The 18,336-nt window shown below is 39.7% G+C and overlaps 3 protein-coding genes across 4 annotated transcripts; 1 reads left to right on the top strand and 2 right to left on the bottom strand.

Moving 5' to 3' along the window:
- The first annotated feature begins 302 nt into the window (after nt 1–302).
- On the top strand, nt 303–3,801 carry LOC137721543 (uncharacterized). Its single transcript, XM_068460640.2, has 7 exons — nt 303–850; nt 933–1,038; nt 1,449–2,549; nt 2,727–2,789; nt 2,870–3,090; nt 3,180–3,298; nt 3,429–3,801. The coding sequence occupies exons 1-7, from the start codon at nt 782–784 to the stop codon at nt 3,535–3,537; spliced, it is 1,788 nt and encodes a 595-aa protein (XP_068316741.2). The 5' UTR covers nt 303–781; the 3' UTR covers nt 3,538–3,801.
- Nucleotides 3,802–4,087: 286 nt separating this feature from the next.
- Nucleotides 4,088–8,411, bottom strand: LOC137720447 (U-box domain-containing protein 62). Of its 2 annotated transcripts, none has more exons than XM_068459517.2 (8): nt 7,287–8,411; nt 6,844–7,168; nt 6,671–6,752; nt 5,508–5,565; nt 4,965–5,053; nt 4,761–4,856; nt 4,606–4,676; nt 4,088–4,487 (listed from the first exon to the last, which is right to left on the bottom strand). In XM_068459517.2, exons 1-8 carry the CDS (start codon nt 7,765–7,767, stop codon nt 4,364–4,366), a joined length of 1,326 nt encoding a protein of 441 aa, XP_068315618.2. In that variant the 5' UTR covers nt 7,768–8,411; the 3' UTR covers nt 4,088–4,363. The 2 variants fall into 2 exon arrangements, with proteins under 2 accessions (XP_068315618.2, XP_068315619.2); XM_068459518.2 differs by having other exon boundaries at nt 6,844–7,150; nt 7,287–8,144.
- Nucleotides 8,412–12,878: 4,467 nt separating this feature from the next.
- On the bottom strand, nt 12,879–16,881 carry LOC137720971 (putative LRR receptor-like serine/threonine-protein kinase IRK). The gene is made up of 2 exons (XM_068460098.2): nt 14,882–16,881; nt 12,879–14,647 (listed from the first exon to the last, which is right to left on the bottom strand). The coding sequence occupies exons 1-2, from the start codon at nt 16,285–16,287 to the stop codon at nt 13,195–13,197; spliced, it is 2,859 nt and encodes a 952-aa protein (XP_068316199.2). The 5' UTR covers nt 16,288–16,881; the 3' UTR covers nt 12,879–13,194.
- Between the last annotated feature and the right edge of the window lie 1,455 nt (nt 16,882–18,336).

Raw genomic sequence — 18,336 nt, 5'->3', positions numbered from 1 at the left:
TCTCTTTGTGAGAATTCTAGAGATACTCAAATTATATTTATTTATCATTCATCGTATGATCAGAAATCATTGTAAATTTTTTTATTTAAAATTGAATATAAACAGTACTTGACGAAAACTGATCGTACGATGCACAATAAATAAATATGATTTGAAGATCTCCGAAATCCTCACAAAGAGAACCCGACGAGGATCCTCTCTCGATAATTTTGACCACTTATAACCTATCCATGCAACCAAACAATCCCCTAATAAGGAACGCGTGGGAAAAGGAAAAGCATGACGTTTCCCCCTTTGGGCCCAAGCCAATCAAAAACCCCTCCATCCCAAAACCTGGTTTGAATTTGAAAACTCCCCACGTTGTTTGCCGTTGTTTAATCTTAAAAGATTTCTCCCAAATCACAATTTCAAACGAACAACGTTTGTAACTCAGTAGCGAGAGAGTGCGCGTTCTTCTCTTTTCTCCTGCAAAAATTCAAATTTTATAATCTCGAAATCGAAATAATAATAAAAATGTCCGACGGAGATCTGCCCTCCTGCGGGCCCCCAATCAAAAACCGTAACCCCAGCAAACCCACTTCCCTCCCAATCGAAATCTCCGACCTCACGTTTCCCATTTCTTGATTTCTCCTCGGAAGAACGAAGACTCGTCGTTTTGTGACAAACCATTTTCGTTTCCGGGTGGAAAGTTTTCAAATTTTCGCGCCAATTAGATACGTTTAGTGGTTTTTGCAGAAGGGTCACTCTGAAAGTTTCGTTTTTTGAATTGGGTTCGAAGGTTATGGAGAATCGATGCGATTCGGGGAGAGTTTCCGACGGGGCAGTCCCGATACATAGATTCGATTCAAAGGTGCGTTTTTTTTTTTTCCTGCGCTTGGTTCAAATTTATGGCATTTGTGTTCTGGGTTTTGATTCATTTTATTGGGTTTTAGATTGCTGGGGAGAAGCGAATCAGTACTGAGACGGGACGAGAACGTGAGCTGGGACCTCGCAAACGGGCGAAAATGCGAGATCTTAAGACGGTGTGCCGGTCCGAAGGTAATTTATCTTAAATTTTAGAAATTTCTTGTTGCTGTATTGATTCTATTGGTGTGGAATGTTGTCTCCCTTTTCAGGAATGATTTTTCAATTATTTGGCGCTTAAAGTGTTGATTTTTAAACCTATTAAATTTTAATGTTTCATGTACTTTTATCGTGCTATAGAAATTGTTCAATTACAAGTACTTGTGCAAATTGCACTCAGTTTACAGGTCAGAGTTTAATGCATTTGGAACCCCCTGAAAAGTTATGATTTATCTGAGATTTTGACGTCCAAGATTTTAAGTAGTAAGTAGCTTCATGGGATTTGCAATTGACTTGTGTTTGAAAATCATTAACGAGGTTGTTTTGGGTTTGCAATTTGGAGTGGTTTGGGGTTCACTGCTTAACTCCTACTCTTTATGCCACAGGAATTCAGACCGATAATCCAACATCGTTGAAAAACAAGGAATCAAGTGATCAATTTCAATCTGGTGATGATGAGATGTCTCAAGTTACTGAGGTGCCTATAACTTTGGGTGTAGATGCTTCCCAAGCTGGAAAGTCTTGGAGAAATACATTGTCAGTACCAGTCAATCATGCTTCTAGACTAGATCTGACTACTGGTGCGTGCATTGGCAAAACTACGGTTCTAAACAACAGTCAGCAATGCACCGAGAGTTTTGAGATCACCTTGCTTAGGGATCAGAGTAAATGTGAAAAGGCGAAAGGCATTGGATTGGATCTCAATGCAGCAGATGTTTCTACTTCAGAAAAACAAGATCCATTTTATCCTTATAAAAGCACCAATTCCTTGAAGCCAAGAGCTGCCTCTGATTGTGGGAGTTGCACTGGCCCACTGGAAGAGAAAGATCCAATGAAAGTATGGAAGGAGATGAAGCAAAATGGTTTCCTATCATCCACTCATGGAGGCATACCGGTGCCAAAACCACATCCCAAGAAGACTAAAAATGACGAGGTCAAAAAAAAGATGGAACGCGCAAAGAGGGAACAAGTGGACAGGTTCGCGAAGGTTGCTGCTCCAAGTGGACTGCTCAATGAACTGAACCCTGGGATTATCAACCATGTCAGGAACAGAAAACAGGTCCGTTCAATAATAGAGTCCCTTGTAAAATTAGAAAGACTTGAAAATGACCGCCTGGGAAACAAGCAAACAACCCATCCGAAGAGTGGAACTTTTGAAATTGGGAACAGGCAGGACATTGGAAATATGAATGACTCAGCAATTCATCTCTATCATGAAAATCGGCCTCCAAATACTGTCTGTCATGACTGGCAGACAAGAGGGCTGTCTATATTGATGAACAAATCTTCTTTGATTCCAGTAGACAAAGGTGGAGATGTTGAACGGACCACAGCAAAGAGGTTTAGTGGTAAAAGTCTTGAATCCCACTCCATCCCTGAAAGAGAGGAGGATTCGCTAGCATTGAAGTTGTCATCATCAATACAGGCGCCTGAGGATGACAGCCCTTTGTCTAGTGAGGAAACATCATCCTATCTCTCTATCAAAGGTCATTTTATTTCTTCATTTTTTTAATCTTAAATGTTCAGTAATTTAGGTGTACTTTATTAATGCATGAAAGTGGTATAAGTTAGTGGTTAAGTGATGGTTAGGGAAGATCATACATGAATACACTGTTGAAAAAGGTTGAATGTGATATCTGATATAAGTTTTCATTCTTTTGCAGCTGCTACCATTGCTTCTCAATGGTTGGAACTTATTCTTCTGGACGTCAAAGGACGTCTTGAAGGTAATGCTCTATCTCTTATATCACTAGGGGATCTCGTTGATGGAGCATATTCTTATCTGTTCTTTATTATGTAACTGCAGCATTGCGGCGCAGTAGGAAGAGAGTTCGAGATGTAATAACTACAGATTTGCCATCTTTGCTGGCAAAAGAATTTTCACCAGATCAGGAGAATAATTCTCAGATAATGAAAACTTCCGCCCATGGATTTTCTAGATGTGCTATTGCAGATATGCATAGAGCGAGGTGGATTCCGCTGTTTGAGCAAATGGACAAAGCACTTTCTGAGGAAGAGGAACAACTTGTGAGTGCTCGAAAAGAAACCCTGAATTCATTTCATAGCTTGTTTATTGCATGCATTTCCTTACAGAACATACTGGTAATAAATTTCAGGAAAGTTGGTCGAACCAAGTAAAAGAAATGCAGCTTCACTGTGACCAGGGCTTGCAACTAGTCCAATGGAATGCTGCTTCCGGCATTCAACATTTCGGAACATCAGAAAATGATGCCAGGTAAACTTTTGCTTTCATAAATCTAAGCAGAATTCTTCTCAAAAATTGCTTAGAGTCAGATTGTAATTCAATTTTTTCAACTAAAGCAAATGCTGTAATCTTATCATATTTCTTTTTGTTTGTCTTGCAGACCACTGATGTTGGATAACTCAGAAAAGGCATTAACTGTTAGGGCTGCTGCAGCTTCAATTTACTCGACGTGCAACTTCCTGTTGTCGACAAACATGCCGTGTTTCTGATCTTGTTCAGGACTGCAGTCCTTCCTTCAATCTTTGTCTAATTAAGTAGATTAGGTTCTTGAGGCTATGTTCATTAATTGTTTGAGTCTGTAACATTAACATGTAATCTGCTGGCTTTTTTCTTGAGATTTATCACTTTGATTTTGGCTAACAATGAGTTGTCGATTCTCAGCATCTTTTGAACATTTGAATGCTAAATCCGTTTGGAACATTTGGTGGTTTTATTAGATAACAATGAAGTGACGACAAGTAAGTTTTTGTCTACATGTTCTTGTTTTATTGGCACGGGACACCACTTGACTATGTTCCCGTGCTATGTAAGTTCTCAATTGGAGGGAGTGGCTTCGCAGACATGTTAATTGATCAAGAAAAGAGTTAAACTTGGTTACTGTGGAACGAGCAAAAAAAAAAAGAAATGCCTTGTTTTGAACAAAACGTCAAATTCCAAATTAGCCAAATTAACGATTTTCCTGACCAATTTGACGAAATGAGATCACATTAAACACAAAATGAAAAGCGAAGTGTGACTTTCGGCAAGATGCAAGGGGCATATAAGCAAAGAATGGAATATCAACCTTCAAAGGTTTACACAGGATTCAAATACAACATTGCTCAACATAAAGACATATAGATACATAATTTTGTACAATCTAAATTCAAATTTGTAGGGGCTTTCGTCGAAGAAGTTGTGACATGGCTTCTATAATTTACAACGCGGAATGTCACCATGTTTGCTCGTGATAAAATACAACTTAAACAGAGGCAGAAACTTCTTAAACAACCAAGTTAGTTATAGCGTGGCATATTGCCGACGAAGTAGTATGGCCTACAGCCAGTTAGGTGCCATCTTGCTTGACATTGGCTTGGACGTTGGGTCGTCGGCTACCTTGGCAAGGGAGCGATACTGCAATTTCACGCTCTCTGCGTTATCCAACGTCTTTACCACATACCTGTTGAAGCAATTTGTATACATTAAAACAAATCTAAGCCGGCATCTCATTTGACAAAGGCATGTAAGGCAAGCAATATATATCATTAAGGTGGAATAAAACTAGAAATATGACTAACCATCCGTTTAAGCATTGGGTTGTCACAACAGCCTCGCGTCCGACGAAGCGTTGTGGTGTCCTCTTGTTCCCCTGTGACAATATCACTCCAATTATTGGTTCGAACAAACAATGGAACAAGAACGAGAGCCAAGATTGGGACTTTAGTCTGCTAACCTTTATAATAACTCTGTCAGTCACAGCAAACGGAAACTGAACACCTCTACCCCTTGGAGAATCCATGAAAACTAAATCACCACCACCACCCTTTTCCTACATGAGAAAATAAAGGACTTGGTTTCGAGGTTTTGATAATCTTTTCCTCAGTTTTTTTTAAAACCTAATGATGCAACCGTTTCTGAATCATGAAAAAAGACAAACCTGGTCAAACCTTTCTCTTCTTCTTTTGGATGAGCGATAAAACTGTAACTCTTCTTCCCGACGGAATGCCTGCACAGCAGCTCGAAGAGCTGCACGTGTGAGACAAAACTGTTATACTAGAATGATTTCTAAAACAAATAAATGTTGTATAGTTTGTCATCTGACAGTTATTCTAAGACACTTGATGATCCCTAGGTATTTTACTCCAACGTTTCTGATTCCATCTCTCTCTTTGAGATTTCAATTTTTCCACATTTTTCCTACACTGGAGTTTTACTAAATGATGTTTACGTCAGAGAATATGACACCATGGATTCCAAGCGCATTAACATTAATTCCTTTTTTTCAGGCTACTGATGCTACTTTGGCATGGAGAAGTTCAGCATGTAACAAACAAAACCAGGAAATCGGAAAATGATGTGCTGCCCATTCCATTACATTGACGATGTGCAAGCAGTATAATTTCAGTTACAGTTCGTCAGAAAGAGATATATTTTGACATGGTAAGGGATTATAAACCATCAATGAGAAACTTTTACTTACAAAGATTTGGAGCAATTAAGTCTTCTGAAATTGACTGAGAACAGGTGTAGCAAGCTTTCTGGAAATTATGAAAGAAAATAAAACTTCAATTTGACAATCAAAACAAAACAAAATTTTGCAAGTGATAGGGCAAAACTTTTTATTGGTTCATAGAATCCCACATGCATTTACCAGATATACTTTGCAAGCAAAAGGTTCAAAATAGTGAATGCAAAAACATATGATTACAGTGGCGGATCTAGGAAATAATGTTAGAATAGTGCGCGCAACGCGCAAATTTTTTTTTACCAGAAATAGCATGCATATTGCCATTTTATCGAGTCTTGGTAGGCAAGTCATTTGGAAAGGCATATTGGAAACCTGTTAACGCTCATTTGCGAGGGTAACTAACATGTTCCAAGACTGCTTCCATATGAATGATTAACAAAGAAACACACTTATCTTGAACACACTAACAATGTTTGATATCATTTCATCCCACTAATATGTTTGTGGATGCTTTGTTATTCACTGAGATCACCATTTCATTCACTCTTCTTTCAAACATTTTATCAAACAGTTGGAGGGCATGTATGAAGCCAACTCTAATATTCAAAAGGGCAGCACCCAAGGTATCCATGGACATTCACCGAAGTTCGGAGGGTCAGCACCCAAGGTATCCATGGATGCTCATCGAAGTTCGGGGGGTCAGCTGACTCCCCCTGCCCCTCAATGCATCCTCCACTGTATGATTATGAAGCCACACCATTTAATCACTGTATGATTATGATCATGCATCCTCCACGGAAAACAGTTAATGACATGCATATATGATAACAAGTTGACACCCTGAAGAAAGGGAAACAATCAAAGCAACGACAATACTGTGGGCCGTGACTATCTTTGTTTCAAAGTTTAACCCGAGATTGTAATTATGCATGTTATTAGATTTGATGTAGAACCATATGCACATACACAGCCAAAATACAGCAGAGAACACATGTTAGCTTGTGGTCTAGCTTTAGAGGTTGTGAGGAAAGTTAAAATTCCTAGGAAGAAAGCAATGATGTTTGAGAAATATATATGTTTTTTTGTGTAGGATCGTCCAAATATTGTCAAAGCAAACAGAAACGATCACATCTATATACGAGAGAAAAATGTGTGTCCTACTCTGAGGAACTCACCATTCTAATAACATGCTGAATTCCACCACCTCCAAAGGAATGTCCACAAGGCAATATCATTGCGTCGTCCATCAGAACTCCCCTGAAATTCAACACACCTCAAAGACTCAGTCACAAATTCTAAAACTCAATGAATCAAATGCAAAACCAGTATATGAAAAAACAAAACTCACGTCACAGGATCAGAGAGAATGGCCCTCAAAGATTCTCCAGAATCGCTCGAGTACATAACATCCTTTCTTCCACTAAGACCACAACCATTTTCCACAACCAAATCCTTCGGAGCAGAACCAGACCCGTCAGAGCCCTGCAAATACTGCGAATAATACATGTCGCCATCCGGTTCAGCAACCGTGACGGCATTGTGGTAATTCCCCAGTCTTCCTTGCTGCGCATTACTACTGGGACTAGCCCTTGTGTTGTTATTCACTGTTTGCTGTCCAGCACTATGTTCTTTCACCAACACTTCTCTACTTGATCCTACTATCACAGTCCCACCTTAAAATTAACAGAAAAAACAAAAAACAACATTCCAAAAATCAAACATTCGACAAAGGTTTCCAAAATTAGAAACTAATTTATGAAACGATCAAAACTTTACACAAAAATCTCTTACCAAAAGAAGAAAGGTGCTGCTGCTGATGATGCTTAACCTTCCCATTTCCCATTTTGTCCTCCCCATTACTCCCATTATTACCGGCAATGCCCTTGTTTCTGCTCTCCACTCCGACAAGCCCGCCATCACCTTCATCTTCGTCGTCCACATCATCGTCGTCCTCGTCCTCGTCATCGTCGTCCTCGTCCGATCCCTCGCCACTCGGCGTCGTATCAGCTCCGTTCGAGTTCCAGTTTCGCGGCTCGGGCGGGTCCCGCCGATCCAAGTTCTCGCTATACATGCTCCGCCGGAAGTCCGAGCTCTGTGGCGCGAAGAACCGGTCGTCGATGAACCCGGTGAGCTCGCGGGTCTTGGGACCCGTGTCCCCGACCCGGCGCTGCGGTGGAGCTCCGCAATTGAATCGCAAGTTCTCGTCTTGGAACACGATTGGAGAGTTGAGCCCGTTCTGGGTCGAAACCAGGCCCAATTCTTCGGAGGACATCCTTGGGGTTGGGGGGAATTGGGGAATTGGGGAACTGGAAACCCTAATTTGGGGAATTGGGCATGATTTGGGGACTGAAATTAGGGGAAATTCAGCTGCTTTTGGAGGGTTTGGGGAAAGTGAATTAGGGTTTTAGGAGAGTGATTTGGGTGGGAAAAAGACACTCCAGAGAGTGTTTACTTTGCTCACTTACATGGAATTTAGGGGGAAAGTGAAAAAGTGGAAAGGTTCTAAGATTTGGGGAGCTCAGGTGGAAATTAGGAAAGATGAAGGACTTAAAGCTCAAAATTTTAATTGTAATTAGGAACACAGTAAAATTGGGAAATTACAAAATCATATGAATTTTCTTCAGAATTAGAACTCTCCTTCTTGGAGATGGTTAAGCATTTGGAGCAGCTGGCCATGTCATCTTGGAACAATGTCGAATGAATGAGGTGGCAATGGTGTTTGTGTTATGAGACAACAAAGGACAGAGCTTTGGAGGGACTAAAGACATTGACGAGGATTGAGGAAGATGGAGAAGACAAGGAAACCGACACACATACAAACCAAAACAAGTACATAAAATCCACATTGACATTGACGTTGACACTGAAATGAATGAGCTGGAAAGTTCTTAGATGTTACGGGGTTATATTTCACTCTCTCTATCTCTTTCATTACGTGAATTTAACGAATGAGCGTTTTATGATTTTCATTTTTTATTTCCTTCGAATGTGGTAAGTTATGAGTATTTTGCAAGTTTGAGGTAAGGGGTTTAAGTTTTTAGAACCAGTTCTGGTAAAGGTGAAAAGAAATGCAACCGCTTTTGGAGTTAATTTGTGGTTTTACTGTGGTTCTGTTTGCTGCAATTTAACCTTAGTTTCAATGGTCAAATATGTGTCAATTTTCCCCATCAGTGACTCCACAATCTCTTTATTCTTCGACGTGGGATGAGACAGTTCTTCACATCCTCACATTGGTTTCTCTTCATTTATCGGGAATGATCGGATTTTTATCGTGTGTGAAAGATGAGCGCAATGCATGCTCGTTTACAAGTTACTAGATCAAACCAAACCAGCTGATTAGCCAAATTACAAAAAAAAAAAAAAAAAAAAAAATGATGAAAATCGTTCGAGAATCAAAGATCAGCTGGAGGCAATCCTGTAAGTGAAAGTTTGCTTCAACTACATTTCCAATGTTTATTCTCAAATTGTTGTGTTGCCTCTAAACTCCATCGCGAAAGCGATCATTTGAATGTTTATGAATGGTTTGTGTGTAGAGTAATCATGATGTTCTTTTCGGATTTAGTTTTCCTAACAAGACACATTCAGGATCAGATTAGTTTGGTACATGTTCTTGTAAACTGATCACTCTCTTTAACTGATAACCTTCATGATCTTGGTGAAAATATGGCTTGAATTCTTAGGCGATCTCCAACCGACTTGGTCAAAGGGTCATAGGGTTAAAAATAGTTTTAAATGACATGAAAGTCGTGTCCAACCGAGGGCTAGAGCAAAAGACTTGTGGGCCCCACCAGGCCTAAACCCTCAGGCTAATGGGCTAGCCATTTCCAGATAGCCAGCCAACCAGCCCTCCCAAGAATGTCTAGCTTGACATTTTGTCAACCCTCCAGCTCCAAAATGTCAAGCTTGACATTTTGCCAACCCTCCAACTCAGCTCATTTGAATGTCAACGACTATCTGACATCAGCATGACGCCAGCTAACAACGACTAGCTAATGTCATGTTGCCGTCAGGTTACCGTTGGAATTTGATTTTTTTTTTTTGGACGAATTTAAAAAAAAATCTATTGTTTTCCGTATAAATACCTACACCATTCCTACAACATTGAAAGTTGAAGATAAGAAATACCACGTAGATAAGAATCATATCTAAAATTTGCACAACCAATTACATCTCAACACGTGGCACTCAAAATCCTATCCGAAAAATTATTAAGATTACATAAGGATAAGAAATCTGGAGAGTTACTCGCTTTAGCGACACGTGTCACTTGAAATTCTATCCGAAAAATTGTTGAGATTTCATAAAGATAAGAAATCTAGAGAGTTGCTCACGTGAGAGACACGTGTTACTCGAAATCCTATTCAAAAAATTATTTAGATTATATAAAGATAAGAAATCCGAAGGCTTATACATTTGGCGACAAGTGACACTTAAAATATGTCTGAAAACCTTATTTTAATATGGTAGTTTAATTTAATTAAAATAATAAATTATGTTTGGCCTATGGTCCTTTGACCCCCTTGATTGGAAATGATATAAAATATGGGCAAGCACTGTTCATTAAAATATAATTTCTTGCAGGACTATAGGGCTAAAGGAGCCCTTGGCCCTCCTTCGGTTGGAGATAACCTTACCTTTCATGGTTTTAGTAAGCACCTTGAGCACACTTTCGAGAATTCGAGCTTCCGAGGTCAAATTAATCGCAGTTGAAGCATTTGGTTTGATATACTTCTCACCTCCTAAACCCTTGTTTTATTTCTTTGAAGCTCTTATTTCTGCAAAAGAATTGCGTCCTACTTTGCTGGGGTACACTAATTTTTCTTCAGTATGTGTTTGCACTAAACACAAACACATTGCGAGAAAAATAATAATGTTGGTGTTTAAAGCAGTAGTGTTGATACTTCGATTGGTAATATTGTGTTGAGTGTAATGCACAATTCCGAAAATGCAATGCACCACCTCATACGATAAAACAAATAATGTACCACTTGGACGATATGAAAAATGAAATCAAACATCATTATCATAAGGATTCGACGTAGAATAGGAGTGCCGACTGTCTACTACCTAACGTCCTTCCCTTCCTTCTTTATTTGAGCTTGGAATCGACAATGTAAGATAAACTTACACAGGTATAGTTAAAGGGCATGTGTTGGTAGCTGATAGAAGGTGGTGCCCCTACCATCAAGGCAAGGCAACCCAACAGCAACAGGCTCCAGTTTCAACTGCTGTGAGACCAAAAGCTAGAGACTTTTAGTTTTACGAGGACATCATGTTGTTGCCCCTCACCAAAGCAAAAGCATGAACAAAGAAAACTACCAAACAAAAAAGCAGATTTCTTTATTATCTCCAAACAATGAAAGCAGCAAGAAGCAGCTTTTTACAGCTTTTCGTTTAAGTGCTTTTCCATGAGTTATGTAATTTGAATAGTCCTCCCAAGCATTTATAAGTACTTGAATTGTGAAAGCAAAGTCTTGACCTTGACCGACTGCCCATGCCAAAGCACTTCTTGGGCTTAATGCTCATGTTTTGGTCCTATCAAAGGTAGTGGGTTTCTTCACTTTCAACAACGTTACATGGAAATAAACATTGTGATAATTAACAAGCAAAAAATCGATAAAAGAGGATGTACAAACGGTTAGAAAGTAGATTAATTTTTCAAGAAACACTTCCGAATAGAAGAATCTCTTTCCGATTTTGCATCTCATTCTCCATTCTAATAATGAGAGAAATAGACAAAATGAAATAACCAACCAGTTATAATACAGATTGCTTCTTGAACACATACCAATAATATTTATATAATTAAAAATAAATAAAAAATTAGGGCATTTAATCCTTGTTTCTTTGACCTGCAGTAATCATCCAAATCCAAGGAAAATCATATAATTTATGAAGGAGCCATGAGCAATTCAAATGCCAATGTATTTATAATTTAATTTAATTAATCTCTTGGGCCCAAAACCATATATTTATTTGGCTGAAAGCATTAGCTAATGGCTGGGGACAACTCATTGGCATTGGCATTTGCTAAAAGTCTATGCACATGGCTATGCAAATTTATTATATTCTTTGACTACCTTTACCAAATACGGACGTTGTAGTTGTTAGGAGTGCCGCATTTTTTATTGTGCTTTTGGAGAAATTTTCTTACATATAGTTTCGTATACAAACGAATATAAAATAAATGATTGGATGTTTAAAAGAAAAAATTTATAACTGCTTGTATAATGACTTATGGTGTACTCAGCTGTGTTCTCAACACATTAAAAAAATTTATTGTGCCTTTGACTAGAGGAGAGAGAAAAATGAGTTAGACCGTTTTTCTGATTATTTGATAACAACAAGCATATTGATATGTTATCAAGAGAAGAGATCATCTCCGGATTTCTTTTACCAAGGCCACCAGATCAAGTGATCTTAGCTTTTGAAATTTCATTCATCAGCAAAAAATTATTTTAGCTTTTAAAGGGTTAAAACAGGTGGGCTTCAAAGGTCCAGATTACTTGATCTGGTGGTTTTGGTGAAAGAGATTCGAAGATGATCTTTTCTCTATTATCAAATCGTCGATATACTTATTAATGAAAGTTTACATGATAGATAATTAATAACGAATTCTCGTTTTATTAATTAGTCTAACCATTCAGTTGGTTAAACGGTCTAATTGAAATTTTACCCAAGAGGATGGGAAATCTATGCAAGTTACCATCGATTCATTGGAAAGAAAAACATTCGGGAGTTAAAGAGGAATAAACAAATAGCTACTGCAGATAAATATAATATAGATAAATGGGTGGTAAAATATCAAAACATAGCTTCTATTCCGACAGGGAGCTCCCTAATCTATATATATAATATATATATATACATATATACATATATATATATATATATAATATAAACGTACAATTGTATATGCCCTACCACTTTGGTTTTTTCTCCCTTTTGCAGTATTCTACCGAGCTCTTTAAATTTATTTGCCTTTAAAGTGAGCACTAAGATTCTCTGGTCTCAGGCCTCTCGACTCACTTTTGACTTCTTGAAATTGTATTTTATATCCCATCATTGGGACACACATGGGGCGAGAATAACAGCAAACCCCCCTTCCCATACGTGTCTTGGGAAGTCAATTCTGCCCTAGACGGGTGCCACTGTGCCGGTATTTCAATAAAACAGTATTTTGTCGAGCATTTTAACTTTTTTTTTACAACGTAATTTGTTTTAACTTTGTCTACAACGTAATTCGCTTAAAGCTTGAAATACCGTTAAAATGACATTCACGTCGATAGCAATCAGACAACAATCAGACAAACTAAAATGTAGGATCGGTGAAATGTTGCAAAACTTTCCAAGCATTTAGAAGTTAACAAATACAATCAGCTCTGGTAAGAAACATGAACAAAGAGAAATTGGAAGAGTTCATAAGATTAGTCATGACAATTTCTGACCGGGACTCGAATCGGAATCCGGCAAAGGAGAATCTGGTGACCAAGCTACTTGTAGCATGGAGGAGAAACTACAGAAATGTAACACAAGAAATCCACAACAGAAGGATAACAAATACAACAATGCAGAAAAAGAAAAACCAACAATTAAAATTTCCTTCTCCCTCGATGGAACGAACAAACTGGATTCTTCTGTGCCGGATAACTTGTTGCGAATCCCTTCACTGAATATCTGTTAAGATTAGTTTAATCCATCACAACTCCTCTTGGCCTTCGGAAGGACATCGGATCAGCTCCAAAATGTTGACGACCTCCCCCATGTCTGGTCTATTTGATGGCACTTGTGACGTGCATATCAAGCCTAGTTTCATCACAGGTATAGCCTCTTCTGCTGGGAAAATTCCTTGGAGCCGAGCATCAACGCATTCTTCTACCCTGCCTTCTTCCAGTGCTTCTCTCACCATGTCACAAAGCACCACAACATCATCTTCCATGTACTCGACAGGTCTTTTCCCGGTGACAATCTCTAGAACCAAAATCCCAAACCCGTACACATCACATTTCTCGGTTATCTTTACCGTTTTGCAAGCAAACTCTGGTGCCATGTAGCCAAGGGCGCTCTGAATCTTGCTGCTCAGAACATATCGGTCAAGCATTGGCAACAACCTAGCCAGGCCAAAGTCTCCCACTTTGGGTTCGCCTGAGCTGCCAATCAGGACATTGCTGGACTTTATATTGTAGTGAATTATGTTCATCTGGTGCAAATGCGCCAAACTTTTCGCAGTTCCAAGAATTATGTTGAACCGGTCATTCCACGACAGGAAGTTTCCACCTGCTCCATCATGAAGATGCTTGTATAAACTACCACCGGCAACATATTCGTATATGATGAGCTGTAATGATGGAGTCCAGTAATAGCCTTCGATCTCCACAAGATTATCGTGCCTCACTTTCCCCAATTTCTTCACTTCCCTTTCAAATTCTCCTTGAGATTTGACAAGACTAGAAACAGTGAGCTTCTTGATTGCAACTGGTCGTCCATCTCGAAGAACAGTCCGGTAGACTGCTCCAAACCCACCTCGCCCAAGCTCACAGTCCTTGTTGAGCAGTGCATGTGCGCTGGTGCTGAAGTCAGGCTCACCTGAGAACATGACAAGCTTGCCAGAGTTTCCATCTGTTGTAGGGGAATGGCTGAAGTCATCCCCACCTGAAAATGCGAGGGCTGCCGCCGGTTGAGTTGTGGAAGAGGAAGACCGGACACGGAGATTAAGCACAGTAATGGCAATTACACCAATGACAATGACAGCGGCTGCAGCAATGGCAATAAGCGAAGAAATACTGAGTAAGATTCTTCGATGACCAAGATTTGATGAGATTTCTCCTGTGCTGGAGTCAGAAGAGGAATTGGGATTGAGGACAATGGGTTTGGGAAGGACTCCCGGGCAAGACTTATTAACTGCAGAACCACAGAGAGATGGATTTCCAGAGACGGAGGAAGGGGGGATGGTGTTGAAAAAGGCACCCGCAGGTAGTTCACCCTGGAGGTTGTTGTGGGAAATTTTGAAGGAAAGAAGGTTGGGAAGATTGGCTAACTGCTTCGGCAGTCCTCCCGTGAGGCTATTGAAAGACAAGTCCACATTTTGTAAGTTGGTAAGTTTGGACATTGCTGCAGGTATTGGACCAGTCAATCTGTTCTGTGATACAATTCTGGAGAATTCAACCAAAACCAATACATCAAAAACCAACAAATAAATTGTCAAAGAATCTCAAACAACAGAAAAACATACTAGGATTAAGGTAAACACGATTCGTGCGTAAAATTATTCTCATATCTTGATTAAGTAAGTGCAGAGGATTTCTAATATTAACAAGTTACTACCCTTAAAGATTAAGAAAAATTTGGACACGAAAATGAAATGTAAGAGAGTAAAGGGAACTTACAAAGTGGTTAGAGAAGAACAGTTCTCGATTGAAGTTGGAATGGTTCCATTGAGCCGATTCTCGCTCAAGTCGAGATTGTCCAGGACCTTCAAGTCTCCAATGGCCACAGGAATAGGACCAGCAAGGGAGTTACCAGAGAGGTTCAAAACGTGCAAGCTGCTTAAGGCCCCAATGTCAGACGTAATTTCACCCGAAAAATGATTAAGGGATAAATCCAAGACTTGGAGATTCTTTAGTGCATTTCCAGCCGATGAAGATAGAGGGATGTCCTTGCTTCCACTTAGTTTTTTCTCTGAAAGTGAAACTTCCTCTGTACCTGCCGCGAGTATCCACACAGGAAGCTCACCCGCCATCGAATTCTTGCTAAAATCTAAAGCCAGAAGGTTTGTGCAATAAGACAGAGACTTTGGCAAGCTACCAGTGAACCCATTTGCAGAAAAATTCAGTACTTTCAAAGACTCAAGATTGCCTATTGAGCTTGGAACTTCACCCGAAAATCGATTGCTAGAAAGGTCCAAAGTCTCCAGGCTCTTCATCTCTCCAATCCACTCCGGAACCTCACCGGAAAATGTGTTCTGGTGCAAATTCAGATAGCTGCACAGGCCAAGTTTCTGCATTGTCTGAGGGAGGTTACCCGAGAACGAATTCTCGCTCAGATCAATGGACCTCAAGAGCAACCAGTTTCCAATTCCATCTGGAACTTGCCCAGTAAATCGATTCCTGGCCAAATTAATTCCTCGCAAATTATTCAATCCTTCAACCCCCTTTGGAATTCCACCCTCCAACAAGTTGTCAGACAAATCCAGTGATCTAATCCCACTCAAGGACCAAACCCCAGCCGGAACCGAACCCGAAAACTGGTTCAACGACAAGTTAACAGAAGCTAGACTCGGACACGAGCCCAAACTCTCCGGAATTTTCCCGGAAAACTTGTTTTTCGCCAGAGAAATCACTCTCAGTGACCCACATTGCCGGAAAAACTCTTCTGGAACATCACCGGAGAAACTGTTCTCACTCAAATCGAGAACTCGGAGGTTGTCAATGTGAGCAATGTTAGGCGTTAAGCTTCCGATGAGATTGTTCTTCGAAAGCGAGAGCTTCCGGAGCGCTTGCAGTTGCAGAAGGCCGCGCCCGATGTGACCCGAAAGCGAGAAGTTGTCGAGGTTGAGCTCGATGACCCGGTTGGATCTCGGGTGGCATTTTACCCCGACCCAACTGCAAGCACTGTCGTCGTCTTCGCTCCAAGACGCTAACTTTCCCTTCGGATCTTGGATATTCGCCTTGAACACTATCAGCCCCAACACGTCGTCGTTCAGAGACGGGTTCAGAGATCTCGCAAGAACCGGACACAAAACAACGACGGCGAATAGGAGGAGCAGCGTTTTCATGCCTGAAAAGGGTCGCATTGTTCGGTACTCAAGGGCCCCACTAGGACATAAAAACCAGAGAGCTCAAAGCCAAAAGAAGGAAGACAACTTTCTCCAACGGCTAGATTTATGGGTGAAAGTGCTCCGGAAAACGGCACTGTTTGCCGGTAAGAAGCCCAATAAACCGAAAGAGGGCGTGAAATGGGAAAAATTCACAGCCAAAAACCCCAGAAATTAACCGCTCCCGAGTGAAGAACAGTAGAGCTACAGAGCTCGAACGGTCAACAAAAGTCAAAGAAGAAGCTCCGAGCTTGTTCGATATGAGAACCGTCAAATGCCGAGGCTGGAGTTTTCAAATATCAGCCCGGGAATGCTGCAATGGTGGAGAAACACGCCGGAATTTGCAGCGGGAATAGCTCCGGCGACGGAGGAGGAGAATTAGGGTTTTGACAAAGCTTTGAGTATTCAGGGAACTTTCTTGAGAGCTTCACTCTCTCTCTCTCTCTCTCTCTCCCCCCTCTCTCTATCTCTCTCTTCTGTGTGTGTCTGTGACTATACGTAGTGTATAAAGTCTAATGAGTTTCTGAAAAGAGAAAATTAAATTAAAGTTTCTTATTAACGGCAGAGCAGGGCGGGACCGGCCTGGTAGATGGGGACCTATTTATGAATAAGGATTTTCTTTGGATTTTTTTTGTGAGGATTGCGGGAATTTTCAAATTATGTTTGTTCATCGTACATTATGTGTTCAGAAATTATTTTAAATTAAATATAAATAGTGCTTGACAAAAATTGACCGGATGATATACAATCAACGGGTACCATTTAAGGATCTTCAAGATCATCCTGGCCTATTTATTACGTGCTGGACACGTGTCGGGATCCTGAAGGGTGTACGGTGGCCGACGTGGAACACGCCCAGTCGTCGTTACGGGTGGCGCTTTATGACCGGGAAGGCACATGGCGGTAACTGTCGACGGAGCAGAATGTGACTGAAAAATGTGTGAAATTACGGTTATGACAAGTTGCTGCTAACATTTTTCAGGTAAAATTGTTTCTGCAACGCAGGCATATGTTATAAATTGTCTTTTAATTCTTCGCTTGACTCGATTAAAACATCAAAAATAAATAAGCGCTTGCATAAAGAGCAAAAATGGTGTATTTAAATTATTTAATTTTTATATTCAAATTTTCCGATTCATTGCATAAATTAAAATCAAAATTTTCGAAATAAACAAGATTATAAAAATCATGCGGAGCTGGATAAAACTTGATCCCTAGCAATTCGATTAGGATTTTGGTATCTTGATCTCTTTTTTCTTTTTTTTTTTTGCATTGTTTGCACTTGTTCAAACTTAATTAAATAAGCAATAATGCGGATTACCTAAATCAATGATTCACCCTCTTTTAGACTGGCAGTTGATAACATAATCATAAACTAAATTAATAAATAAATAAAAACTTGCCTTGTACATCAACATTTATGTTTATTTGCCATTTTAATACCATTTTTATTTGTAATGTTTGGCATGAAAGAGATAAATGAAATATGTTCTTTTTATACATATGTTTCTAAAGCATTTCCCTAAGTTTCAATTTTTGAAAGATACGAGGATAAACAAAAATACCAACCAATCGAAGGGATAAATCAATTGAAAATATGTGTCGTTTTTATGTCATATCCGTTATCTTAATGGATTGTGTCGAGTCAAACTTGTTATCTTAATGGGTTCTCAATAGGTGAACTGATAACGACTCAACTCGTTAATAGGCCGTGTCTTTTTGTGTCGAATTAATTGATCATGCAAGAAATTGTCATGCCTAAGGTCTAGATTGGACCAACAAGTTGTGTTCATGTCGTTACATATCATACCTGTTATCTTAATGGATTTTTAACGTTGACCCAATCATAACCCAAATCGTTAACGGATTCTAAACAGGTGACCCGATAATGACCCAACTCATTAATGGGTTGACCTGAACCTATTATTATTGTGTAGCTTCGTGTCGGGTTAACAGGTTGACTGAAACTTTTTATTTTCGTGTCGGGTTATTGGTCGTGCAAAACATTGCCGGGCATTGTTGACATGC

This window comes from Pyrus communis, chromosome 1 (genome assembly GCF_041283825.1).
Source record: "Pyrus communis isolate YQ-2024b chromosome 1, ASM4128382v1, whole genome shotgun sequence".
NCBI lineage: Eukaryota > Viridiplantae > Streptophyta > Magnoliopsida > Rosales > Rosaceae > Pyrus > Pyrus communis.
The sequence above is the reverse complement of the archived record's forward strand: the minus strand, read 5'-3'. Positions and strand labels throughout refer to the sequence as shown.